This window comes from Euwallacea fornicatus, chromosome 10 (genome assembly GCF_040115645.1).
Source record: "Euwallacea fornicatus isolate EFF26 chromosome 10, ASM4011564v1, whole genome shotgun sequence".
Classification (NCBI taxonomy): Eukaryota; Metazoa; Arthropoda; class Insecta; order Coleoptera; family Curculionidae; genus Euwallacea; species Euwallacea fornicatus.
Window position 1 is genome coordinate 3,711,562 of NC_089550.1, and position 27,689 is coordinate 3,739,250.

Below are 27,689 nucleotides of genomic sequence, written 5' to 3' on the forward strand. Positions count from 1 at the left end.
AAAAGATACAATCACCAGAAAAGAAGAGGTAATTTTATATCGTATGGTGAAGTGACAGAAAACTAAAAAAAACGACAATAAATAACAATAATGTACTTTTCCCAACTCGAACTAACCTTCTCCACTTTCAATAATCTGTCTTCCAGCATCATTCAATGTATCCATACTAGTCTGATGAGCCTGAATGTCGTTGATCAGCACTTTCAGCTTGGCCAGCTCGATCTCCAATATTTGCGCATCGCCAGCTACAGGTTTGAGCTCATCTAGAGTCTTGTCGGTTTTGGAGATCCAGACCAACAACTCGTTAAGAGCATGTTGGAACTGCCCCAAACGCAAAAGGGCATTTTCCAGTTGCCTCTGTCTTTCTACTATGCCCCTAAGCAAATCGTCCCAACGTCTGTTGACGACGTTGAGTGGTTCTTTGATGGCTGCTGCTTGGTCTGCTGAGGTGCGTTCGGTGAGCTCTTGGGCTTGTCTAGATTGAGGAGAAATATTTAATTAGGAGAGTGCAAGTAGACAGACTTTTGAAAGCAAAACTGAGCTGCCAGAGAACAGAGATAGAAAAACAATGTCTTTGCCATGCATTTATCGACTTAAGAGTCGAAAAATATAACGGTCGGCAATTATATCCAAAAGACACGTATTAAAAACGATGGAACATTTTCTATGAGATTATCTTCCGGATAAAACTGTCAGCATATTACTTTATTAACCTTAATACAAAACGAGGGTTTTAATTAGCTTCAGGGCAAAACAAGAAATTGAATTCCAATTGGGTAAAAATTATGTTTAGTTGTTGAAGCGAAGTGTATTAACATTATTCGTTTTCAATTATGGAAAACATGGAATTCAATTAACGATTTGACTAGAAAACATTATTTAATAACTAACTATTGTTATAAAAGGAATGGGGCAAAAGCGAAATCTAGTTACATCTTAGCGAGAGGAGATATCAAAGTTCAACGTCAACATCAACATAAATGAAACAATTAGGAAAAATTTGGCAAAATCTAAGTTAAAAGCTTTAAAACACACCTCCCTCCTTGAAGCTTTTTTATCAATCGATTCGCCATCGACTGGTTTCATCGATCGCTTGTATCTTCCTTATTGTGCCACCCGGTATACTCTGCTCAGAATTCTAAGATATCAACAACATGGAAGTGGAGGCATGTTAATGACTCGTAAACGGTTTGAAACGTTGAATAAGAAATCTGAATCGAGTACTAAAACAGTATTTTCTTCAGAAATTTATAATTTTGTCAATGGTAAGACGTTATATGTTATATCAAAGCGCGATTTAGAAAGTAAACAAGCACAGAAAAATGCAACATATAAAGCTATAGAAGCAAAAAACATATTATGTATTTCGTTTTAAGACAATGGCGTAATGAGATATTTCAAATAAGAAGAAATTCGTGCTTACCCATGAAGTAAATAGTCTAAAACAGAAACTTTCACTTATCCCGCTACGCCATTGCATTGTCAAACAACAATGATATCCAAAAAGAACACTTAATGCGTTAAAACACAAACATTGCTTGCAATGCTAAAATATCTAAATATCTTGCCTTCTCAGACTCCTGAAGTCCATCGGGAAATATGAAAATTGAGTTAGTATCAGTGTAGGTATACTAATTAATATACACAAAAAATCAATTCTAATTAACACTGACCTGTTCAGAGCCTCAACCTTCACCATATACGGATCAACCTCAGCTTTGAAGTTCTTCAACTGATCAATCTGCCTTTTAACGGCATCGATATCACTGCCCAATGGTCCCATTTTGTCGAACTTCCTTTCAGCTTTGTCCAAGAACGCCAAGAGATCCTAAAAACAAACAAAAAGGTTAATAATATTATAAAATACAAATACTCAGAGTACAATAAGTACATACTTGTAATGTCTCATGGAATTCCATGGCTTTCTCCATGGCATCAATGAGATTCTCCTCCCTCTTGGCGTAAAGAGCGGTAATATTATCCCAGGCATTATCCAGGTCTTCGATATGCTTCTTCACTTCTGGTTTATCCGGTTCACCGCACAATTTCATCAACCTTTGACCGGAAGATCTAACTTGATCCACCTCTGGCTTCGTCTGATCGATTTCATGTCTGATTTCCTGCAGAGCAACTTGCTGTTCTTGGATGGCTTTGGGTTCAACAGCTGGAGGTTCTTGACTCACTAAAGAGTCTTCCAAGTCTTTGAGAGTGTTCATGATAGCGTGAAGTTGCTTCCAGAACTTTTGTGCCGCCTCAAGGGCATCATCTAGAGATCTACCTCTGTCTTTGGTGGCTTTCTGCACATCATCCCAAAGATGCTTCAGTTTATCCAGTTTTCGCCTTATATCTTTAACAGCTGGATCAGCCCTGTTTCCTGCTTTGTTAATCACATCATCTGCAGCTCGTTGTACTGCTGCATAAGCTTCCTTTCTCTTATCCAAATCGCTCACTATTGCATCGTTATCTTCAATTTGATCACGGATTTTCGGTACATGAGCAGAAATTGGTTCCTGATTATTAACTTGATCAGCAGTGTTGGTTAGAGCTCTCAGCATTCCCTCCAACTTATCTGAGAATAATGAGCTGTCCTGCAGGGCTTTTTCCAAAGCTTGCTGCCTCTCCCTGAGTTCTAGCTTCAAAGCTGCATACCTGGCGTTATCGCTTTCTAACAATTCCTGGACTTTAGCACCATCATCATCATTGCAAAGTTTAATAAGGGCTTCTCCGGTTTTGTTTAGTTTATCCACAAGAGGTTTGTGCTCGTTGATGGATTGAATGAGAATTTCGTTTTTATCTTGTTGCTGTGCAATGGCATCTGGTCGCAAAGCTGGCATCGAAAGCATTGAAATTTGATCTTCCATATCTCCCAACCAGTTAACAAGTCCGATGTGAGTGTCATGGAAATGTTCTGCTAGAGGTAAAGCTTGTTCAAGAATTCCTAGTCTATCTGAACTGAGTGCAGAAACTGTGTCCATAGCTTCACGAAGATCTTCCATTTTCTCTCTGATTACTGTGGTATCCTCACTTGGAGGACTCTCTCTTAGAACTTTCTTGGCAGTGGACAAAACATCTCTGACTCGTCCTTTTTGACTGGAAATATCATCATTCAAAGCCCGATGTTCTTTCAGCTGAATCCTAATTAAATCAGGCTCAGCCGAAGGCTTCTCTGCCTCTCTTATTTGATTCTCAACTTCCCTGAACCATTCCAGCAATTCATCTATATCACCAGTAACCTCCAATGCCCTCTGCTTTCCCAAATGAATTCTTTCAGCTCTTCTTTGAATTTGCTCAGCAATAGCATCAAACCTCCTATTATCACGCGAAACTAAACCTTCAATAGTAGCTGCTCCTTCACCAGGGCTAGCCTGACATAGTTGAGGACCCAAAACGTTGATAGTTTCAAGTACCGGTCTCAATTCCTGCAAATCGACCTCCAAACGGGCAATATCTCCTTCTCTAGGCTCAGCAGATTGCAGGACAGATTCAGCTTCTTGCATCCACTCTACGAGACGGTTGTGGTGGTTGTGGAATTTCTGGACTAATGGAAGAAGGCCTTGTGCTAGTTTTAATAGATCAGCACCTCGGGATGTAAGATCATTATAGCGCCTTTGCAGGGAGTCTAGTTTATCTTTAAGTTGTAATGCTTCATCTGAGGAAATATGGCGCATTAATTCAACACCTGAATCAACCGTGGCATCTACATCGGATTGGCGACCAGCAATTTCTTCAGTGAGACCTGTAAGATCGTCCATTTGTTCCAAGAGACGATCAGTGTGGACCGCTAGAACTTTATATCTGCCCAACCTTTGCTCCATTGAGTCCATCCATGCGGCCAAGTCTTGGTAAGTCAATACTAAATGTCTTAATCCTTGTCTAGAGGCTGTTAGAAGTTGTCCGATGTTCTCGCTTGCTTCTACCAGATTTGCGTATCTGTCGGTGACTTCAGTTAATTTCTCTGCTAGGCCTGCAGCTTCATCTTCGCCCACAAGAGACATGAGGTTTGATGCAATATCAGCTAGTTCACTGAAGTCAGGTTTCTTGCTTAAAATGTCATTATGCAGTCTATCGTGCTCGCGGATTCTCTGCTGTATTTTCTCTTCATCTGTAGGAATAAGCTCCATATCTCTAACCTTCTTTTCGCTGCGCTCCAGCCAGTCTTGCAGTGGAAGAAGTTTGTCCTGGAATTCTTTAGCAACTTTCATTGCATGTTCTAGATCGAGGGTGCGCTGTTGGGCACCTTCAGTTAAAGCATCAAAGCGTCCAATTAAATCTTTGAGTTGTTTTTCTATTGCTTTCCTCTCAGAAGGTTCGGCCTCTTTGGCAATTTCATTGCCCATGTTGAATAGGGAGGACATGGAGTTTTGCCTATCTAACAGCATTTTCTTCAAGAATTTTTGTTCTTGCAATTGAGCTTTTACCACTTTGTAATCTGCAGATGGAGGCTTTTGATTAGCTACTAATTCTTCTGTGTCTGAGAGCCATTTTGCCAAACCATCTAAAGCTTCCTGGAATTTTCCTGATTGTAGTAGAGCGATATCAAGCTTGCGCTCTCGATCATTGATTTTTTCTTTCAGAGTGTTCCACTGATCATTCATTTTCTCTAAATCTTTTTCTAAGGTCTGAGTATTTACTCCAGGAGCCGCAGATTGAATCAGACCTTGCCCAAATCTGTTGCAAACTTCTACGTTCTTGTTAAGAGGCTCAACTGTAGAGCTACGGAATTTCTTGAAGTCTTTCTGTTGAGCTCTAATTCCATCAACATCAGAACCAATGGGCTTAAGCTTGCGTAGCTGCTCTCCAGCATCTCTAATTCCGTCCAAAGCTTCTGCATGTTTCAAATAAAAGTCTTCAAGCTTCTTAAGGGCACTATCCAGCTCCTTTTCTCTGCTATGAGCACGATCTTCCAATTTGCCCAATTGTCTCTTAAGAGTATCCACTTGTTGACGAGTTTGAGCAGTATCAGGAGCAAAACCACTATCGACCAGTCGCTCACCAGCAGCAATTGCTTCCTCAACATCTCTTGAAGCTTTTCCGATTTTATTTACAAATTTAGCAACATCATCAATCTGAGATCTTACAGTCTTAATTTCACGTCCTGGGGGTTTCATTGCATCAAGCTCATTTTCAAGTCCTGATAAATCATGAGAAAGTCCTTTTACTTTATCATTGAATTGTGTAACTGCGGTGGCTGCAGATTGCAGATCTGAACAGCGGTCATCAAGCTTTCCTTGCAGATCGCTAATGCGATCTCCCAAATTTTCGACTTCCTCTTTAAGATGATTGGCATCGATGCCATTTTCTGCAGCTTCATGACACAGATCATCAGCTTGTTTTCGGAGAGCTTGCAGTGGTTTCTTAAGAGCCGCAGTTTCTTCTCTCAGAGCTTTAATTCTATCCAGGAGTTTTGGATCTCTGGAGGCTCCTCCTAAAGCATCATGAGAGGCTAGTTTATCTTCACACCTGTCCAGACCATGTTTTAGGTCGCGTAAATTTTCGTTGAAGTCTCCCAAACGTCTAGATTGGTCTTCTAAAGCTTGTGTGCGTAACATTAAATCGTTATTCAATCTATCCCATCTTTCTTTTAGTTCTTGAAGCTCGTTCTTCACTATTTCCTTGTCAATATCGCAGGAAGACAGGAAAGTGTCTCCTAGAGATCTGGTGTTTTCGTATTCTCCAGATTTCTTCCAAACTTCGTTTCTGAAGGCTTGGAGCTCTTTGAGCTGCTTTTCAATATGTTTCTTTTCGAACGATTGTAGGCGTAACGAGTCAATTTTGTCTTCAGCTTGTCTGAGCCACGGCAGAAACGACTCCAAAACGTTGTAATATTTGCGACAGTGCTCCTGGCAAGTTTTCAATCGAGTTTGCCTATCCACAGCTTCTTTCCGCAGCTTTTCCCAAGATTGCTGGATTTTATCCAAGTCCCTTTGCATCGCTCTTGTGTCGGTTTTAGTAGACCGAGATACCAACTCTCTGCCCTTATTTAAAAGCATTATAACTTCATGTTCACGGGCAAGTACATCACGATAGATTGGCTCATGATGCGCTAATTGCTGCTCCAAAACATCTCTGTCAGCAGACACAAGCAAACGTTCACTTAAAGCTCCTAACTCATCAGAAAGCCACCCAAGGGTCTTGGCACACGAAGCCTCAAACTGACGACCATCTCTCAGCGAACCTTCAATTTCGGCTTTCTTCAAATCCAGCTTCTTTTGAAGAGCATTAAATTGCCGTCCAACTGAAGCAAGCTTGCTCTGGATGTCTGCTCTTGAAGCAGGATCACTCAAAACTTCGCAGAGCTGGGCTCCATTTGATTCCAAGTCTGCTAACAATGGACGTTGGCCTTCCAATTGTCTTTCCAAATTGTCCACTTTCCGCAACTGCTCCTCTGGATCTTTCTCGAAGGAAACTTCATCTAGATTATCAGAAATTCCTTGTAGTGCATCCCTAAGTCTTGTTAATTGAGCATCGAATTCTCTGCTGGTATCTGCAGCTGCTCCCAAGGACTCGGCGCGATCTTCCAGTTTTCCTAGAATATCCGCCCATCTTTCTTGGATAGTTGATAGTTTGGTGTTGATTTTTTGATGGTCAGTGGAACGGGGTTCTAAGTATGAAAGCACATCGTCACCTACATCGATCAGGTGTTGTAATTGGGGTTGCTGGGATCTAAATTCCTCTCTCAAAACTTGCACTTGTTGAACTTGAGATTGTACCATTCTAGAGTCACTGGAAATGGGGCCCAGCACTGTGAGCATCCGCTCTTTGGCCCCTAACCAAGAGTTGAGAGAATCATGGGTGTCATGGAATTCTTTCATGTCTTCCATGAATTTAATACGGTTCTTTAGGTGGTCGTTAAGACTTTTCCAATGCGATAGCACTTCTTCTAATTCATCGCTCAGATTATCGGTCCCAATTGCACCGGCTTTTCTCCTCAAAAGGTCTTTAACTTGACTGCTGGTAGTGTCCAGAAGTGACTGTTTTTCATACATTTCTTCCAATATGTGTTTAATCTGTTTGTTCAGTTTATCAGCTTCATCTTTAGTGTTGGGGACCACATCCTTGGGTAACTGACGCTGAGTTTTCTCCAGGAATGAACTGAGAGTTTTCAAATTATCCAATTGCTTCTTCACTTCCTCTCTTAAAGAGTCAATCTCAGATTGTCTATCATTGATTTTTACTCCTAGTAAGGAGTATCTGTTGTTGATTTCGCTTAGTTGTTGCTGAACTGGGGATAACTCCTCCAAGTGGAACCCATCTTGGCTGGATCTTCTTGAAGAGAATCCACTGGATCCTCCTGGGGAAAGAGGGCTTAAGCCTTTAGTTGGCGAGGGTGAGCTTAACCGTTTATTAGGACTATAACCCTTACGTCTTGACGGAGAATCGGGTCTATCTCCGCGAATTAAACTGTCGTATACTGCACCAACATCATTGATTTTGTCTATAGTGGAAGAATAGCTTCGGTAATCTGAAGTAATGGGTTTTAGTTCATCATTTTGTTGTCTCAAAGTATCTAAATGAACAGCCACAACATTCAAGCGAGCGATTTTAGTTTCAGTTCTAGTCAGCCACTCCAAGACTTGATCTCTTAAACTTTCATACGCATTCTGTTGTTCTGCGCGCAGTTTTGAAAGTTTGGTCTTTTCTTCCATAAGGTTCTCTAATTCTCTCCATTGATTCTCCATGTTTTTCACTCTATCACGAACGTTGGAAGTGTCAGTGACATCCCGTTTGTTCAAAAGATCCTTTCCAATGCCCACAACCTCCTCAAAGAGGGCTCTATTATCGTCGCGATTTCTTGCAATTTCCTTCATTTGCAAGACGTATTGTTCTGCAGGTGCCTTCGCCAGTTCTCGCGATTCTATAATTTCCATGATTTCACTGTACCACTTCTCAAATTTAGCTGCTTGGTTATTAAAAGCCACCAAATCCCTATTAACATCTCCAAGAAGTATTCCACGATTTTGAACTCGATCAAAAAGTTTCTCAAAACGACTTTTCACATCATTCAACTTTCCTTCTATCTGTTTAGCCACACGAGCATTGCTAGTAGATACGATCAACTCATTCGCAGACATATAAACTGAGTCAATTGAGGAAATGTGAGTGTCAATATCAGACTGGAAGACTTTGTGCTCTCTTATCTGTTCCTCGAGCCTTTCTTGGATCAACGAAGCTGGTCTTTGCATATTTTTGAATTGATTTTCAGCCTGATTCAGCCAATCGATTATTCCATCCAGGGCATCTTGCACTCCTTGAGATTGCACTAATGCAGTGTCCAGTTCCTGACATCTGTTCGCTATTGCGCTGCTTAGGTGGTTGTATTTCTTTTCGAGACTTTGAACTGGTTCTTCAAGGCGATTGATCTCGGATGGGGAAATTTGCCCTTCAAGAGATCTTACTAAGGCGGAAGTGGCCTGAAAAGAATGACAAAAAATGTCAATAATATTTTGTATTCTGAGTGTTTCATAATAATCAATAATAAAGAAATTACCACGTACCTGTTTAGCATTATCAATGAGCTTGCCATTGGCTACAAATTCGTTGTTAAGAGCTTTCGCTTTTTGCAATTGATCGGCCACAGTTTTAGGGTCGCCTCCGATTGGTTCGTTGAGCAGTTTAGTGGCTCTAGGTTCCGCATCTTTAAGCCAAGCTCTGGCTTTATCCAAGGCGTCTGAATACTCGCGTCTGCGACCTCCAACTCCCGATAATCTATCAGACAAATTATTGGCACGATGCAGCAAATCCCTGTACTGTTGAGTAACCAGAGAAACTTCTCTTCTGACTGGGGAATCTTGAGAAGAAATTGGTTCGATGTGTGGAAGACGAGATGGAAGGGATGTTCTGAAATCGTTGAGCACTCCAAGGTATTCCTGAAATGACTTGCGATATTAATTTCTGTGGGAAACTTCGAAGGGTTAAAGTCATACTTTGCCCTCATCCACGAATTTTTGTGCCGACATGGTAATGAAACGTAAATCGGCCTGATGAGCGATGACATCACTGACGAATTCGCGGGTGCTATCAGCACTGGAATCCAGGCGCTGTAAATCGCTAAGGGCTCGCTCTTTGTCTTCGAGGATTCTTCGGGCTTTGCTCAACCAAGAGGAGAAAACGTTTAATTCGCTCTTTAATTTGGCCAGTTCATCCCTAGCAGCCAATTGACGTCTGAGTAGTTTATCAGTTTTATCTACTGCTTTATCATAGCGCGTTTTAAGTGTGCGTGAATTCTTCTCCAGGGTGGATATTTCACTCTTCGACAGAACGTCTCCTGAAATGAAAGAAATAGGACGTGAGTAGACGAACACGAGTGAAAGTTCCGAGTGACAAAGGGGTTAGAGGAAAGGTATGCTTGCGAAAATTTGATTAGCAACATATATGAGCAATTTATGAAGTAAGTTTACGATTAGGGAGTTTGAGATTTAAAGCAGCATGAAGAAAAAAAACTGAAGCAAGCATTGTGCCAGTCTTCAAAATTTACGAAGAAGAAAAGATGAAATACAGAAGAGGGAAAGTTAAGCGTTTCCCTGGGGACATAGTGATCAAGTTATACACTTTATTAATCCTCAATAAAAACAATAAAAATTTCTACGCGAACTTACCGGCGGTAAGCACGAGCTGCCGCACTTGATCACTGCAATGCGACACCTGACCAGAATGCTGATCCAAATCGTCCTTGATCTGCTTCATAATGTTAATTTGATTACGCAGCTCTTCCTCAACTTCATGTATGACATCCTGCGCTGCAATCCTGTCTTCGACCTCGGAAATCCAGTGCAAAAGCTTGGACAAGCTTTCGTCGCAAAGCTTATATTTTTCTTCAACGGCTTGCTGCAAATTATTATGATTAATTATTTAGCGATAATGATTAAACGTAAATCAGCGAAACAAGACGGAAGCCTTGGACCAAGTCAGTTGGTCATAAATCTAACTCATGCATTCTGAAGCAAGCACACATAGATATGATCTCTTACATGTTAGTGTATAGGAAATAAAAAAAAACAATGTCATGTTACCTATGAGTGAAAAAACCTGCGAATTCGTAAAAAAAATCATTAATTAAACGATAACAATAAAAAACAAATAATGTTGTACTTATATAACATTGTTAAACTGAGTTAAGAAAAGTCTAACTACAATTTTAAGTAATTATTAGACAGTTAAATCCCGTCCCAAAAAATGTTTTACTGGGATTAAATCAGTGCAAAAAAGTGACTTAAAATAAAACCTAAATACAGCATTAATAGGTACAAAAACTGTTAAACGAGCCATGACGATGGAGTGCTCAATGTAACTAAACTGAAAGCACGTAATATATGATGGATTAAGCCAATCGACGTTACATGGGGTGCAATGGGGGCCGTCAAAATGCCATTTCGAATGCACAAAGTCGAATACAGGCAGGCACATAAAAATGATAAGCTCTCGCGGCCCTTGAAACTGCAACAAATCGGGACGTGTAAGTTGATTTACAAAGCTTTCCTTTAAATTAAATGAATGAATGAATTTAGTTGTATCAGTACATGCAGTAAAGCCAAATTAAGAACCCTTGAAGGTACTCCCCCATGAAAGTACTCACCCTCTGTTCGGCTGGAAGTATCAGGCCTTTTTCCAAGGCTTTGGCAAAATCATATTCTTTCTTTTCGACGTTATCGTGCAACCTGCCTGCTTGCGCATCAACCACGCTAATTTCAATACCATGCAACAAAGGTACTATAGCACCACTCTCAAGGTCTTTGACCACAGTGGTACTAGGCTCTACCAAGTTGCCTTCAATGGCTTCAGCAAGAGTAAGCTTCCTTCTATCAATTATGTTAGTTATAACGAAAGGATCGGTGAAACGTCCTGTCGTGGGATTGTAAATTCCGTAAGTTATAGTCTCGATAAGGGTGAAACCCGTGTTGGGGGTGATCAAGAGGCCAGAATCTAACGCATTAACCAAAGAGTAGAGCTTTGACGTGGCCGTGTCTAGAACGTTGCCTTTTTCGGCTTCTATGAGGCCCCTCCTGAAACCTTCGGGAAGCTTTATCAATTTCTTTTTATTCGAATCTTTAATGAGGACAGTGTCGGGATCAATATAACCAAGGGCGATTGAGTCTTTAAGGGTGATCTCTTCTTCTAACTGAGGAACTATAAATTTACCTGTTTCGATGTTCAGTAAGCCAGTTTCAATAGCCTGTCTAAAGGACAAAGGCTCTTTCAAATAGATTACTAAGTTTTGGTCATAAGTTACAATCAAAGACTTAACTTTTCCAGCTTGCACATCAAAAATCACGGTTTTGGTTAAAACTAACTGTCCGTCTTTCGCAGCTTCATTTACGGTCTTGAACCTACCATTTTGCAGATCTCTAATCACAGCTAAATCAGGATTAAGCAACTCGAATTTAATGGCGTCTTGTAAAGTACACTCGCGCAATTGTCTGCTAGCACTATCGGGCACTGATTGTTCAACGAATTCCTCTTCTAGAGGTTTAGCGAGGGTCACTAGAAGACCTTTTTTAAATGCTTCTTCAAAGTTGAAAATTTTCCTTGAAGTGGGGTCATAAACGCGGCCTTTGTCCGCATCAATATTGCCATATTGAATCGCCTGAAGTAAGGGTTTTGCGATACCACTAAGAGGGTCCTTGTAAGCTGTAGTTTGGGGGTCGATAAATTTAATTGTGAGAGCTTGTTTGAGGTCGTAGAACTCGTTATTTACCGGATCTACTAATTTTCCGGATTCAGGGCGATATAAGGAATTGAGAACAGCGTCTTCTAAGGTTAAAGGAGACTGCGCAGTTACTATTAAACCCTTATTTCTGGCCTCTACTAAGTCAATGGTTTTGTTATGAGGAAACACGTATTTGCCCAAATTATCGTCAATCAATTTGCTTTCTACGGCAGCCGAAAGCTGCATATACTTATTGAGCTTGCTGCTTTTAACTAATGAAGCTATCGGGTTTATTAGCTCGTTCTCGACAGCCTCTTTTAGATTGTATTTTCTTCCTGTTGCAGGATGCACGAACACTCCCTCATCCACGATAAACAGCCCCATATCTAAGGCCTCCGCGAGGCCAAAGTTGGCAGACTCGATGTCGACAATCAACCCTCTATTCAAAGCCTCAGTGAGCTTTATCAATTCACCACCCTCTTTAAAAGTTCCACTGCGTTTGTCTATAATCGCTAATCGGCAGGTTTCAGCAAGATCGTACAACTTTCCTTGTTTTCGATCAAAGTAACAAGGCAGTTGAGGATTGATATTGAAGTTTCTAATAGCTTCATGCAACGTCACTTTCCGGTCAGTGGAGTGATCCAAAACTTTTCCAGTATTTTCGTCATATAAACCTTGATGAATGGCTCGTTGCAGGGAAATCGCCGCTTTGTTATCAACCAAAATCCCCAAATCGAAAGCCCTTTGCAGGGACACTTCACAATTCTCTCCTTTAGAGAAATCTCGTACTTTTCCCGTATTTCCATCTACATAATTGTTGTGAATTGCATCTATCAAAGAAACCTTTCTCCAAATTCCTACTCTCGTGTCTTTAACGCTTACAGATTCTGCGTCAATAAGACTAATTTCTATAGCCTCAATTAGTGTTAGATATTCTCCAGTTTGAGGGTCTAAAAACAGCTGAGATTCCTCATCGTAAATGCCTTTGGCGATAGCCTCACTGAGTGCAATTGGAGGCCGTACCTCTACTAACAGCCCTCTTTCGAATGCCTCATTAAAGTCCAGAGGTTCGTTATGGCCAACAACCATTCCCTCACTAGTGTCAATCAAACCCTCCCTAACTGCTTGGTCGAAAGTAACAATCTCCTCATCTATCGTCACTAGAGTCCCCGAAGTATCCACATAACCTCTGTTTATGGCACTAGAAGCTTTGAGTTTTTCTTTGTTTTTAGGGTTAATAAATTTGCCAGTGCTAGGGTCATAAAAGCCCTTGAAGACTGCTTCGGGAAGAGTAATTTGAGTTTTGTAGGGCACTATGAGTCCTCGTTCTTGTGCTTCAATTAAATTTATTTCGCTATTAGTTGTAGGGTCATATGCATGCCCTTTAATTGGATCTATGAGCTTCGATTGGATGGCTTCGTTAAGAGTGATTATATCTCCCGATTTAGGGTCTTTAACTGTGAGTACGCTAGGGTTAATTATCCCCCCTTCAATAGCTTGGCTAATAGTCACTGTAGAGTCGTTAAAGATGATTAATCCAGAGTTTGTATCGTAAACATTCTGAGCTAAAGTTTCTTGAAGGGACCACGGCAGTACTGTACTGAGAATGTAACCTTTGAGATAAGCTTGGTCTAAAGTCAATGGAGGGCTTGTAAGAAGCCCCTTTTCTGCATCGATTAAGCGGTTCTCAATTGCTTCATGAACCTCTACAATCCTCCCTCGCCTATCATCTTTGATTCGAGTAGTAGCGGGGTCTACCAACTTAAATTCTATAGCTTTGGCTAAGGTAATTTCATCCCCAGTTATGGGGTTCAAAATGCGACCCGTGTGTGGTGAATAATAATTAGCCAATATCACTTGCAACAGGTTAAACACCACTGGTTTGGTACGGATCATCTGTAGCTGTAGAGCTTTATCTAAAGGTATCAATTCGCCAGTTTTAGTATCTACGATATTACCTTCATCTACCAATTTTTTACCAATTGCCTCTTCAAGGATCACAAAATTGTCCTCGTTGGTGTCTTTAATTTCGCTGATCTTATCGTCTATAATCTGTCTTGAAATTGCATCATTTACTGTGAGGAGTTGCTTTGTTAAAGGGTCTTTTATCTTTGCGGATGCAGCATCGTACATACCTTTATTAATTACTGCTTGAAGGGATATTGGGCGAGGAATTGCTAAGACCCACCCTTGCAAAAAGGCTTCAGAAAATGTAATGGTTTTTTGAGTTGTGGTGTTCACAATAAGTCCTCTTTGAGGATCAACAATCTGCCTATCAACAGCCTCATAGTAGGGAACGAGTTGCATGTTTTTGGGATCTTTTATGGTGACAGATTTAGGATTCACTTCATTCAATGTTAAAGCTCTAATAAGGGGTATGTTTTCTTTGTCTGTAACAACTTCTACTTTAACGGGATCAAATTTGTCGGTAGCAGCAATTTCTTGAAGAGTCAACGGCTTATGTTTCTCTTTGGGTTTATCGTCCACATGGATAATCCAACGCAGCTTTACAGCCTCAAAGAAAGGCACTTTCTTACCGGTTTTAGGGTCCACCATAAACCCAGTTTGTCTATCCACCAAAGGTTTTTCAAAGGCTTCATGTAAAGTCACATAAGCAAAAGGTTTTTTTGTAAGGTCTTTGACGAGGACAGTATCCGGGTCAATGACTCCGAGTTCGTATACTAAATCTTCAAACGTTATATGAGCTCCAGATTGTGGATCCATGAACAATCTTCGTCTCAAGTCGTAGTATCCCAATTCTGCTAGCTGCTGAGCTGTCATATGCTTTGAAATTGTGATAACTGCAGATTTGTGAACATCAGCGAGGATCACCTTGTGATTGCTGAGTACTTGTACTTCGTCTAAGAGGTTAATTTTGCCCTGATCCAGCCCATCTTGGACGGTATATGGAAGCTCGCTGTTATTGTAAAGAATACGGCAGATTTTAGGCTCAATAACGTTTTGAGATATTGCATCTCCAATTGGCAATATTTGCACGATGGTGGGACTGGAAAGTGTTTCCTCTTTTTTAATTATTTGAACAGTAGATGTGCGCTGCTCAGGGCTCATGGAAATTTCCACAGTCAAAGGCTTCAATTTCTCAATAACAACTTTGTGTTTTTCTTGTTTCTTTTTATCTGCATACTCCTTTACTGCATTCACAGCCAAGACTCCTGCGGCTATGGGAGCCACAACGGGGGCAGCCAAACCTCCCAATACTGCAATCAGCCCCTTTTTCGCAGCCTCCTTGAAATCGATGCTTTTCCCTGTGGTCTCATCCTTGATTTTCCCACTACTACTATCTATTAACCCTTTTTCAACTGCTTGTTCTACTGTTATGGCTTTTTGAGCAGTCACATCATAGATCATTGAATTGGGGTCAATAATCTCCTTCTCTAAGGCTTCTTTGAAAGTAATCTCGTTTTGATTATGTACGTCGATGAATTTTTCAGTTCTTTCATCATAAATCGACTCAAAGGCTTCAGAAATGTTAAGCTCAGTTGATTTGCTGCTAGTTTCAGTAGTTACTGATTCAATGGAAGTTTGTGGAGTGGCCAGGATTTTGCCCTCGAGTATTGCTTGTTGAATTGAGATTGATTCTCCTGATTTGGGGTCTGTGAATGTTCCAGAATTCATGTCAACTAAACCTTTGTTGAGAGCCTCTGCAAACGACATGTGAATGTCTTTAATTACAGTCTTGGTTTTCTTTTCCTTGCCTTCCCGGACTATGCCCTGCATCTTCGCTTCTTCCATAGTGATAATTTGGCCGGTTTCAATATTCTGCACCTCCCCACTACTCAACAAGGAATACCCAGATAAAAGTTCTATAGTTTTTGTTGTTACTGTATGAACCGTGTTCACAGTTTCGGTGACTGTAGTTACAGGAGCGCTGCTGCTGAAAGATATAGCTGAGGTGGGTTGTTTGATTATCAGCAATCCCTTTTCTACTGCTTCAGATATTGGGTATAATTCCCCGGATTTGGGGTCTTTGAAAGTTCCAGATTCAGTGTCAATGAGCTTTGATTCCAAGGCGTCTTCAACTCGAACCGCCTCCGGCGCTATAGGAAAGGGTAATGACATTATAAAGTTGTCTTTTATGGCTTCGCTAATGGGTATTGTTTCATTGGTGATGGGGTGCACAATTTCTTTGGTGGTAGAGTCTACTAGACCGCGTTTAATTGCTACTGGAAGAGTCATTCCTGCCGGAGGTAAAGTTAGTGGTCCTACAGGATAAATCTCATCAAATACTTGTTCTTTGACAGCTTCCTCCAAGTTCTTAGCACCGCTATTAGTTTCAACTAACGATTTCTCATCATCAATAATTCCACTTTCTAATGCTTCTTCTAAGGTAACTTTATCACCAAATTTTTCCACTAAAGTACTTAAAGGATCTACAATATCACAGACAATGGCTTCACTAATACTTAAATGAGCTCCGGTTTCCGGATGGACCACTTTCTGGGTGACCGGATCCAGGAGACCCTGCTTTATCACTTCTGGAATGGACAAACTTCGATTTAAAGGCACTAAAATTTCATTGGACCCATCTGGGTCTAAAATTCCTCTTGAAATAGCTTCGTTGATGGTGAGGTGATCTCCTCGTTGAGGATCTACAATTACTCCTTTATCTCCTTCTAATTTATTACTTTCTATGGCTTCTTGAAGAGTTAACTTTTCTCCTTCTTCGCTGATAAAGTTGGATTTGTCTGCTAATAATGAGACAGCGTCAGATTCTATTAGACCAGTATTAGCTGCTTCTTCAGGCTTCACAATTTTTCTTCGGAGTTTTTGAAGGACTACTTTCTTAGCTTCTCTATCAGGACTTAATGATTGGGCCCTTCCAATTTTTACTCGATAAGTTGGTTCTGTGGTTATTCGAGCTCTTGTTTTTTGTCCTTCAGAAGGTCCTTCATTTTCATCTAAACTGATGGTTACAGTGCCCATTAGCTTAACTTTGGTTTCGGATAAGTGAGGTTTCCCAGTTTGTACTTCTTCAAGTTGTTGAGGTGTGATTAGGCCCTGTTGTAGCGCTTCATGACTGGTGAATGTTTTACCAGTTTTCGGGTATGTTATTTTAACATCTTTGAGTATTTGTAACTCGAGTTGTTCGGGAGTTACGAGGCCAAGTTTCAAGGCTTCTTCACTGGTGTAAGTTTGTCCAGTTTTCGGATCTGTAATCTTCAATATTTTTTGAGTATCAGTTTTCACAAATTTGCTTGGAGATGCCTCTACTTCTGATTTCAGCTTCTCGTATGTGGCTAAATCAATTAAACCCCCTTTCAATGCTTCGTCCGCAGGTATTTTTTCTCCAGTTTTCGGGTTTGTTATTATGATTATAGAGATTTGCTTTTCCTTATTTATATTTTGTTGTTTTTCAAATTCTTCCAATTGCTCAGAAGTTATAAGCCCACGCCGCAGAGCTTCCTCACTAGTGTAACTTTCTCCAGTTTTCGGATCTGTAATCTTCAACACTGTCTTAGTGATGGTTTTCACAAAATTACCTGGAGTTTCTTCTAATTCCTCTTTTAATTTCTCGTAAGTGGCCAAATCAATGAGACCCTCTTTCAAAGCCTCCTCTGCAGATATTTTCTCTCCACTCTTCGGGTTTGTTATAAACAAATTTGTAATAGTCTGAATAGCTGCAATTGGGGCCCCCACAACGGTCAAAATCCCTATTTTAGCTGCGTCTTTGAGAGTTATTTTTTGCCCTGTTTTGTCTGTTATTTCCCCTTTTTCAGGATCTATTATGTTTCTACGAATGGCTTCTTTAAGATCCAAAGATCTCCCCGTGTAAGGATCAGTGATTTTGATTGAATCGCTCGGTAATTGGTTTCTATGAATAGCCTTTGCGAGGCTGCAAGTCTCATTTTTATCAGAAAAAGTTAAAGAATTTGAGGATTGGTCATAAATTACTCCTGGCTGTATTTGAATAAAATTTTTATTTCCAATTTCGTTTACCGCTGAATCTACCTCCATGGACTCATCTTCAAACAAAATAAAACCTTGATTAATGGCCTCTTGAATTGTGAATTTTTGGTTGTTTACAATATAATGTCCAGTGCTGTCCAAAATCTTCTTGTCTAAAGCTTTAGAAATACTCAGCTTTCTCTTGGTGACCGGATCAACTATCACTGCAGAATCAGAATTAATGAGTTTAAGGCTTACGCACTCCTCAAAACTTGCTAAACGGTCAGTTCCAGGAATGATAAACAATCCAGTAACCGGGTCAAAATGCTTCTGTGCGATTGCATCTGCCAGATTCCAGCCTTCATTGGGTAGCTCTTTAATCTTACTCTTTTCGGAATGGACAATGGGGGTTTCTTTTTTACTCACTATTGTTATCACAGTCGAACTTGGCTGTCTTGGAGAAATAACCTTCTCTGAACTCTCCACATCAGGGGCTAAACGTCCCTCACTAATAGCCTGCACAATTGGAATGATTTGGTGCGTTATTGGATCTTTAAAGGTCTGTTGTTCGTTATCAATTAAACCTAGCCTTAAGGCTTCAGTGTAAGTTATAATTTCCTGTTTCACGTCTTTGGTGGTAACAGCAACGTATCTTTGCACTAAAGTACGAGTCAGTCTAGTAGACACATTGAGATTTAATAAGCTGTTCAAAGTAGCTGCTCCTTCTGGGGTGATAAAATGCTGATCAATTGCGTCTTTTAGATAAATGACTTTGCCGCTTTTAGGGTCTATTAAATTCCCGGTTTTAGGGTCTATGTACCCTTTAAAAACTGCCTCCAACACATTCAATTCCTTCTGGTTCTCGTAGATTCCTACTCCTCGGGAAAGCATTTCGTACACTTCGGATTTCACCACGCCAGAATGAACCCCTTCAGCAAACTTAATCAATTTCCCACTCTTTTTATCCACTAACAAGCTGCCGTTCTGTTTCTTGCTAATAAATCCTTTGGCTATGGCTGCGTTGAAGCTGATTTGATCCGATTTGTCCGGGGGTTGAAAACCGTCCACGTCGAAAATCGACTTCTTCACTATCGAAATTATGAAGCCCCTACCTACAGCCTCTTGTATCGACATTATTTCCCCGGTAACCGAGTTCCTAAATTTGCTATCAGGTAATATAATTCCTTCTCTTAAAGCATCGTTCAAAGTAATTAGTTCATTAGTACGGAAATCTAGGATACACTTAATTTGATCGATGTCTAAAACCCCGCGATTAGCCGCTTCTAGAAGGGTGAGTTTGGAGTGGTGAAGGGGAGAGAGGATTTTTCCATCCGGGTCCATCAAATTGTCGTCAACGATTTCTTTAAGGGTTTTCGGTTTGACCACGAATTGCCTCCTCTTGGCCTCAAGGAAGGTAATTTTTTCATGACCTACCACATACTTACCCAATTTAGGATTAATAATCCCTTTGTCTATAGCCTGAATAACCGTGATTTTTGTGTCTAATTTAGGATCCGCAATTTCGCGTACATCCCCGTCTACGATATTACATTTTGTAGCTGCATCAATTTGATATTTATTCCCGGTATTTCTGTCAATAATCCAACCAGTAACATCATCAATCAGCCCTTGGTTGATGACGTCGCTTAAAGCCAAAGCTTCCGTTTGCAGCTTAACTTCCGTGTGCTGCAGGAGGTAACCTCTTTTATACGCCTCTTTGATGTCTATAGTTTTCCCGGAGTCTAGTTTGTACGTCCCAGAGGAGACATCGACCTTTCCATCATCAATGGCTTGGTTAATTGTCGTGGAATGTATTACCTTCAACCGTTTCTCTGAAGGATCAACGAAGCCTTGTTCGGCCTCCAAAATGTCTTTCTGAATCGCTTCCAATAAAGTCAATTCCCTTCCGTCTTCCTTAATCCCGCAAGGGCTCTGCAGCTTCTCCGCTACTTTCCCATCAATCAACCCCCGTTTTTTAGCATCTTCTATGGTAATCTGAGTACCATCTGGTGAGGCGATTATCATGCCACTGCGGACATCCAAAATTCTCTCCAGAATTGCATCTCGCACGGTCATCTGCTCTCCGGTGTAAGGATTGATAATTCCGGCAATATCGGTGATACTTTCAGTACCGATACCTTCGTGCACCTTATGCACCCTCTTCAAGGATTTAATTTCAGTAAATTGCATGGAGGTGCCCCAGTTTTGAGATCCCTCCTGTATAATTTGCGTACGTGTCGTGTGCTTGTCAGGCGGTCGGCCGTTGGCTATTCGATCCGGTTCGTCCGTGTATCGGGTCTGTTTGTCCGATATTTTGATATTAGTTGTTCCATTTTCGGTACGCGTTGTCTTTATGTACCTAAGAATTGTTTATTAGTAATCGTTAATGATGATTATTAGGGAATTACTGTTTCTGGTAGTGAGTAGTTGTAGTAAAGGTAGATGTTTGCTCGCTGGCGCTACTCATATGGAACTCGGTTCGGAATGTGCGGAATGGCTGAGGTTGCATTTGCTCGACCAATCTCTGCAATGATAGAAAAATACAATTTACGCTTGAATCACGAATTCCAACTATGTATTCAAGAGAAAGAGGGCGTTAGATGGTAAATCAACAATAGAAATTCACTAACGCGAAATCCCTTTATCTAGAGAGTTCCGAAAAGGATGTTTGAGTTGCAGGATGAAGTCGAGGAACGGTGGAATACGAGAGAAGTTTTACTATTATTTTACTATTAATCGGTAAATACGTTTATTCTGCCGTATCTAGAATACTCCTTAAATGCACAAAATCGTACAATTAAACGTGAAATAATAAGGGTGCATATCTCAATATTCAGATAATTAAAACCCAGAGAATATGTAAAATTTGTGTCTCTTATTAAAAATGCAGCTTTGTTAACGCTTTTGACCTCATCATTTGAAGCTAAAGCACTTTGCCTTCGATGAATTTGAATGTAACTTTAAGGCGTCAATAATAATTCTCGAAAATACACATTTTTTTCATATTGATCACGGATTCAAAAACCCTCCCCTGGATCAAAGTGGAGCAGCCAGACAGTTTCCTTGACCTACACCAAGGAGGGTGGGAGTTCCACGTATTGATTAAATTCGGAGACCCCGCAAACTTCATGGCAGTATGGATGTATAGAGGTAAATGTCCCTTTGACCCTCAAAAACCAAAATTTGCATCACGAATATCACCTTAACGGCAAAAAAGAGGTCAATATGAAACTCTGACAGAATGCCTATAATTATGTGTGTCGAGTTCAAGTTGGTTCGGTTTTATTTATAAGGAAAAATAATTTATGTATATTTGTTAAGGAGATAAATTCAAGGTGAGTTAAAAAAAAATATCTAGTTGTGTGTTTTCCTTCCCACAACTAAAATGAATGACATTATGTTATAAATGCGACTCCCACACTCATGAGGAATAGTTCTTTGATATTTTAGTGGGTATCTGGTTGATAAGCGATTTGTAAATATTATTTATAGGTGCTTAATTAATAATCGTTAACGCGAAATTCCTTGAATCTTTGAATCTAAAAGTACAGACTATCTCCCAGTATTGAGTTTTAATTCTTATCTGTCGTGGCTGATAAGGTATTATATAGTTTTGAAGATCAATCTGCATGGTACCTCCCACAGTAGTAGTAAATAGGGGAATTTTGACATAAACTTTATTTTTAAACTTTCCGGCTCTTCCAAAAGAACTGAGGGTTTTAAGCAATCAGTGATCTTGATGACATATCAGCGGGATACAAACAAAAATAAACGATCTTTTGGCGATTATCCAGATTTTTAATCCGCACTGCTGCGAAATCAAAGGTCGAGGCCCTCTGGAGAAGCCCGATTCCAGACAGAAGACTGGTCAATTTTCTCATCGCACGTTTAACAGGCGCTAAGTAATAGAGAAACGCTTACCCAAGGAATTCCGGAAAGCTCATAGCGAAAATCATACTCCTTACTCATCTTGAGAAAATCACGCTAAAAATTTTCAAACACCACAAGGCACAGGTTAATTGCTCCTCACTTTAGCGCACCGAACATATGTTTTTCGGTCACATTCATCCGTCAATCTTGCGACACATATCGCCGGCAATTTTCACCACTAGTGCGACAATCGTTCCCGGGTGTATCGCGTGAAACTGACGACTTCGCCGGCCAAGATAACAATTCATTCACGATCGACCGGCGAATGAAGCGGCCGCATGCGAACTGGTCTAGTGCTTATATTTATTTTTAGCGTTGATCACATTCGACTTGTCGAATTAATTACTGAAAACAATTAGCACACGGACGCGCTTATCTTTAAGTGGTTCAAAACGACGGTCTTATTTTTCGGTTATGAAAATAAATATTAGCTATGTGTCTAGCTGTGTACGTTCGTTGCGGCGACTATCGCGGAAAAAATAATCAATACCCCATTGGGTGAAAAAAATTCCAGAAAGGAGGGCAGGTTTTTGGGTTAGTTAGGACATTGGGCGGAATTTGCTTGCAAATCCGGTTGCATGTGTGGCACGGTGGCCAAATCCTCAATGAAACCATTAAAATTGAAACAAATTTGAAATTACATAAAAAAGTAATAAATGTCCTAAATAAAGCAAATAAATGACCGCTAAAAGTCATTTTATTAGTACAACTTCAAATGCTGGCGACTTCGAATTAAATGAATACAACAATATCCCGTAAGCAGGAAACACAAAACCGCACGTCTGAGAGAGTCATAAAGAGCACCTAAATCACCACCGATTTAGGGGGTTTACATATATTTTGACTCCAAATCCCCGAGAATCTCCACGTAAGCTCGCGGGGAAATTTGCTTTTGCAACATTTGGCCAGAAAGTTCTCCAGAGCCATCAAGAATTTGCATAAATGGTGAGTCTGTAAGGAGAAAATGTGCTGTAAATTGAAGACATAATCTCGGATTGGGGAGGAGATGGCTTCTATGGGATGATGTTAAAATCGCCTAGATGTACAGTCCTTTATGCACTCTGCACACGTCATCAAAATAAAACACTGGCGATTTTGAGGTCATTTTCTCGGAATTCACAAATAATTTTAAAATGTGGCCAATGGTCGGGCCAATAAAAAAAAAACGTATAAAACAAGTAGCGAAATTACGATCAAATGGTAAATCGGCCAATCCATTAAATCTTCCCGTTTCGAGACAACAACGGGCGGAGCATAATGTATTTTTGGTTCTGGCACACCAAAATTCCTAACTTCTCTCAAAACGATAATCATAAATATAGCCCTCGATTCAGGCTATTCTCTCAATCTATCAATAATATGATTACTCAGTGGATGTAAATCAGTCATTTCCTTTGTGCTCCAAGACCCCTCTCAAAGTTTCCAACTACATGCTTATGCAAAGCATTCTCTTCTGGACACAATCACGAAAGGATTGGCCACGGGCTTGAGGTAAAATTGCCCAATTTTCAGGGTTCGTGACCCTAAAAACCGACAAAACTTAGATGCCAAGGGCTAACTGTACCTATCCAACTAAACAGTCTCATGAACCCATATAAAACCCGACTGACAAAGACGAACAAGACATTTCTCATGACATCGAAGTTGATTAACCAGTCCTAGTTGCCACGTTATGGCAATAAAGCGGGCAATTATACCTTGCAAAACATATGTCTATATCTGTGTGCTAATGCTAATGCATATTTACGTCGGAATGTGCTAATTTGGGGCCTACACTCTTGTCTCTACATGGAAGCTTAAAGGGCTGCGCCCACCCAATAACAACGTAGAAGTGTAATAATGAAAGATGATCTAAATTCAGAAGAAATATGTTTAGATCATGAGGTGAGAACTGAGGAAATAATAATGTTGATTATTCAAGAGTCATCAGGTAACTGTGTGTACGTATAAATATTTGAAATTGCGGGTTTACAGTTTCAATGAAGTCATTTCTTAATCGGGAATTTTAACGAAAATATAAATGAATATACAGCAGAAAATGGGACAGATTTTCGAGTTTAGCTAGAGATTTTGTATCGCCTCAGGAGCCTTTCTCTGCGATACAGCTGGCCAGCGTAAAGCCGGATGCAACGGGAAAGCAGTTCGCGGGCCGAACCCCACACTAACCAGCGGCTAGAAGACCTGCCCGGAATTGTTTATGGGAAGGGGGCATTTTTAGACATCTGAGATTCTAAAATTAATTACTGTAGAATGAGATATCTAATGAATCGCGACAAAGGAGAAAGGGACTTCTGTGTGGGACTAATATTCTTGTACGGGTCATTTTTACACGTAGATAAATTAATGCAACGTGACATTCAAATGACGTGAAAACATTGATATTCCTTTCTTTATAACTGGTAATTTGCGTCGTTATTAACGTCAGATACCAAGGTGCTTAGCGCTATTTTTAGTGAAACAATTTTTTGCCAAGATCCCCAAAAATTCGACATCTCCAAAACTTATCTACCTTAATCAACATATATACAGGGTGTCCTGCATTAGTAGGCCAATCCGTTACACGGTAATTCGCTATGCGAAAATAATTTACTTTCTTTTTGGAACTTTAATCTTTAACGCATTATACTCATAACAGAGGGTGTTGCGGTTAGTAAAAAATGTACTTTCGTTAACAACTTGGATGTTTCTTAACATATTTTAATGAAATTTTGCAGTGATGTAGAGTTCCATTAGGCGCACATTTCTTATGACTTCATTAAGAGTATTTGAAGAAATGATGGGAACAATGGGTGGTCGTATACACGTTTTCGCCCCAACTTTTTTTTGCGCAACACCAATGGTGTATTTGTTTAGTTATTCAAATTAGTTGTTTTTTTATCTGGATTTCTCCATTCTTGTAAAATTTTCATTTACAGCTTACTTTAGTGAATATTTCAGCTCAGTTGGTCTCACTACGTGGTTTCAGTTTTTTATTTAAATCGAGGACATAGTTCCAAAACACACACGATTACCGTTTTAGTGTTTCGTATACATTGCTCTTAATAGTGTTTTGATGTTCCATTTGAATTACATTGTTTTATACCCGTTGTGTTACGGAAAATTTGTAAAATTTCGGCTTCCTGGTGTAATTAATTAAATAGATGAATAATGGAAGCCACGTATTGAAGAGCAATAAGGTGAAATATCTTCAAAAGTAAACTGCAAATAAAAATTTTTCTAAAATGAAGAAATCCAGATAAAGAAACAACTAACTTGAATAACTAACCAAATGCATCATTGGCGTGCGCAAAAAAAGTTGGGGAGGGGGGGCGTGTGCACTGCAACCCATTTTTTCTCTAAATTTTTTTACTCAAATCATCGGAAATGTGCGCCTAATCGAACTACACATTACTGCAAAATTTCATTAAATTATGTTAATAAACACCAAAGTTATTAATGAAAGTAGATTTTTTTACTAACTTCAACACCGTGCAATGAGTATAATGCGCCGAAGACTGGAGTGCCATAAAGAAAGTTGAATTATTTTCGCATAAGGAATCTCCGATTAGCGGGCTGGCCTACTAATACGCGACACCCTGTATATTTGGAATCGCACGAAACTTATCGTTTTATGGCCGATCTAAATATTTCTGTAGAAGCGTGCCTTATGGTTTATTAACTCATCCGCCTTGACATTTCTTCACAAATAAATGGCACAAATCTCACCTGCGCGATTTACAATTTTAATGCAACTTACGGGGAGGTAAAAAAGTAATGGAACCTATTGTAAACATTCGCGTTAAAAAATAAACTTATTAAATATTTCCGCTTGGCCAGTGAAACTGCTTAAGGACAATTTGATACACTTAACAGCATAATAACACGAAGAAAAAGGTAATCGACAGTTATATAACCGCAATTGGCAACTTTTCTGAGGAGAAAATTGGGAACGAGCTCGTTTTACTTGGGACAAGTAGAAACCCCCTCGAAAGACGTTTGAATGTCATAGTAACCGCGGAACGCTTACAGGAAAATTACAACGTTCCGTGTGCTTGATGATGATAAATGTGTTTGTCTTCTGCCAATATACAAATAGGCCTCGTTAAAGAATTATTGAGGATAACTAGTGTAGCTGGCTGCTGGTTAAACTTAATTAATAATTTTTATGACCTAACACGGACACTGATGGAACTATAATAGACGCAATATTTGAGGAGATACACACTAAATCAATGCAAATCAAATCTGTCACTCTATTTAAGAAGCGATAATTTACGCATAAAATTCAATTATGTCGTCACCAACCTGCTCCTATCCATAAACAGGTGACATAACCATTTATAAATAAAACCGACTAAAGCGGTATTTTGAGAATTTGCCATTGAATTTTTAATTATTTGTTTGCTTTTTCTCTGAACTAGCGTAGACCGTTTAGTAGCCATTTACCTTGCGGCCGAATTTGGGTGAGGTAATCGACGAAACGAGGGTTAAACCAGTGGTACTTCTCTGGCATATTAATTGTTTCGACCTTAAGAAACGGCAATGAGAGGATGTCAATTTAATAATTATTCTTAGAATGGAATCCCATGAGAGAAAGTTCCCGACCGAATCGCCCACAGAGTTCCTATTTTTATGGCGAATCGATAGAGGCGCCATGCAGGCGAATTTTTCAAATCACTGAAGAGAGCTAATGACGCCAACTATCTTAATGGTGAAATCATAATTTAGTCAGGTTTTAAAATAATTATTTGGAAACTACTAGTTCTCAAATCACTCAATCACCATTATTTTAGTCCTACGATTTATTAAACGTAAATGGGATCACAAAATGATATTCTGGTACTCACATGATGTCATTTTCAGTAGGATTCGCGTTTTGAAATTACCTTTTAGATCCGGCCTAGTTACGGTATTATCGAAAATATTAGTTAAACTGGTTGTAATTTATCAGAACTTCTTATTATGTAGACTTTGTTTGGGTCAAAAAGAGCCATGACATCATGTGCTTTTTGAACCATTATTCAACCTACCAATTTGCAATTTATCAGTTCAGTTAAATTGAAGATAATAGGAGATATTTCTTTACGATCTCTACAAATGCAGGTATAACGTGTTTTTTACATGTGATTCGATGAAAATAACGATAACGGCAGTGACAAAATTATCTTTTGGGGACCGAAAAATAGACTGAAAAGCTGGAAGAAACAATGAGACAAAATATATACAGCGTGTCCCCGAAATGGCTGCATAACCCTTGATCAAAAATTTCTGCACCAAAAATAAGACGTTCTAGGCAAACTTACATACAGTATTGGCCATAAATATAGCAACTTTTTATAAATTCATTTTTTTAACATCCCTTTACTCTTTCGAGATCATTTGTTTATATTTGTTAGAACAGATATTGACAATAAAGTAGATGTTTACGCTTTCGTAGGCCAAATCACATTCTTTGAAATTTTAGCAATTTTTTTCAATTGTTGACTGGTCAAAAAGATAGCAACTTCTGCTTTTTGAACAATATATTTTACTTCAGTTGTAAAGTTCCGTTTGATTAGTACTGTGTTGCATTCTACAATATTTCTTATAATGGGTCGAGGTAAAACAATATCAAAGGATTTAAGAAAAATTGTGATTGAGAGATTTGATAATGGCGAAAAACCTATCGAAATTAGTCGAAGTTTGAACAAAAATAAGTCGATAATTTCTCGAATTATTGCACAATATGAGACTAAAGACATCATTGGTCTGAGACCAATTCCTGGGAGACCTAAAACGACACCAGAAAAAACCGATCGCTTGATTGTTAGGATTTCGAAAAAAAAAACATTTCTGGCATCAACTAAAATTCTTGACCAAATAAAAGGAATAGAGGCAAAAGATCTTAATGCAAGAACTGTGCGAAGAAGATTAGTAGATGCAGGACTGTTTAGTAGAAGGCCAGCTAAAAAACAATTTTGATCCAAAAAGAACGTGAAGGCCCGATTGCATTTTGATGAACAACACGTTGACTGGAAGCCTGAACAATGGAGAAAAGTGGTTTTTAGTGATGAATCGAAGTTCAACTTGTTCAGAAGTGATGGTGTAAATAATGTTAGACGTCCTGTGGGAAAAAGGTTAAACAAAAAGTGTATTGTACCAACGGTTAAGCATGGTGGCGGTTCGGTGATGGTCTGGGGATGTTTCTCCGGCCAGGGAATGCGTCCCCTTCACAGAATTGTTGGAAAAA

The 27,689-nt window shown here is 39.6% G+C and overlaps 1 protein-coding gene and 1 long non-coding RNA gene across 49 annotated transcripts in view; both read right to left on the reverse strand.

The window, feature by feature from the left end:
* The window catches only part of shot (dystonin-like protein short stop), a 118,851-nt gene that overhangs the window by 15,671 nt on the left and 75,491 nt on the right, over positions 1 to 27,689 (reverse strand). For 32 of the 48 annotated variants that reach the window (XR_010732508.1, XM_066286616.1, XM_066286609.1 and 29 more), the window contains 9 exons: positions 19,960 to 20,075; positions 10,574 to 19,910; positions 9,597 to 9,825; positions 8,925 to 9,265; positions 8,496 to 8,867; positions 1,896 to 8,411; positions 1,674 to 1,828; positions 1,569 to 1,580; positions 117 to 475 (listed from right to left, as the gene is read on the reverse strand). Coding sequence is in view for 47 of the 48 variants with exons in the window: in XM_066286616.1 (XP_066142713.1) it covers positions 117 to 475; positions 1,569 to 1,580; positions 1,674 to 1,828; positions 1,896 to 8,411; positions 8,496 to 8,867; positions 8,925 to 9,265; positions 9,597 to 9,825; positions 10,574 to 19,910; positions 19,960 to 20,075 (17,437 nt within the window). In the remaining variant the exon portion in view is untranslated. Of the gene's footprint in view, positions 1 to 116; positions 476 to 1,568; positions 1,581 to 1,673; positions 1,829 to 1,895; positions 8,412 to 8,495; positions 8,868 to 8,924; positions 9,266 to 9,596; positions 9,826 to 9,856; positions 10,435 to 10,573; positions 19,911 to 19,959; positions 20,076 to 21,472; positions 21,686 to 26,307; positions 26,368 to 27,689 lie in introns of those variants that run through there. The other 16 variants (XM_066286642.1, XM_066286639.1, XM_066286638.1 and 13 more) reach the window with 8 other exon arrangements.
* On the reverse strand, positions 22,163 to 23,106 carry LOC136341535 (uncharacterized). Its single transcript, XR_010732509.1, has 2 exons — positions 22,673 to 23,106; positions 22,163 to 22,432 (listed from the first exon to the last, which is right to left on the reverse strand). It is a non-coding gene; the product is annotated as an uncharacterized lncRNA (long non-coding RNA).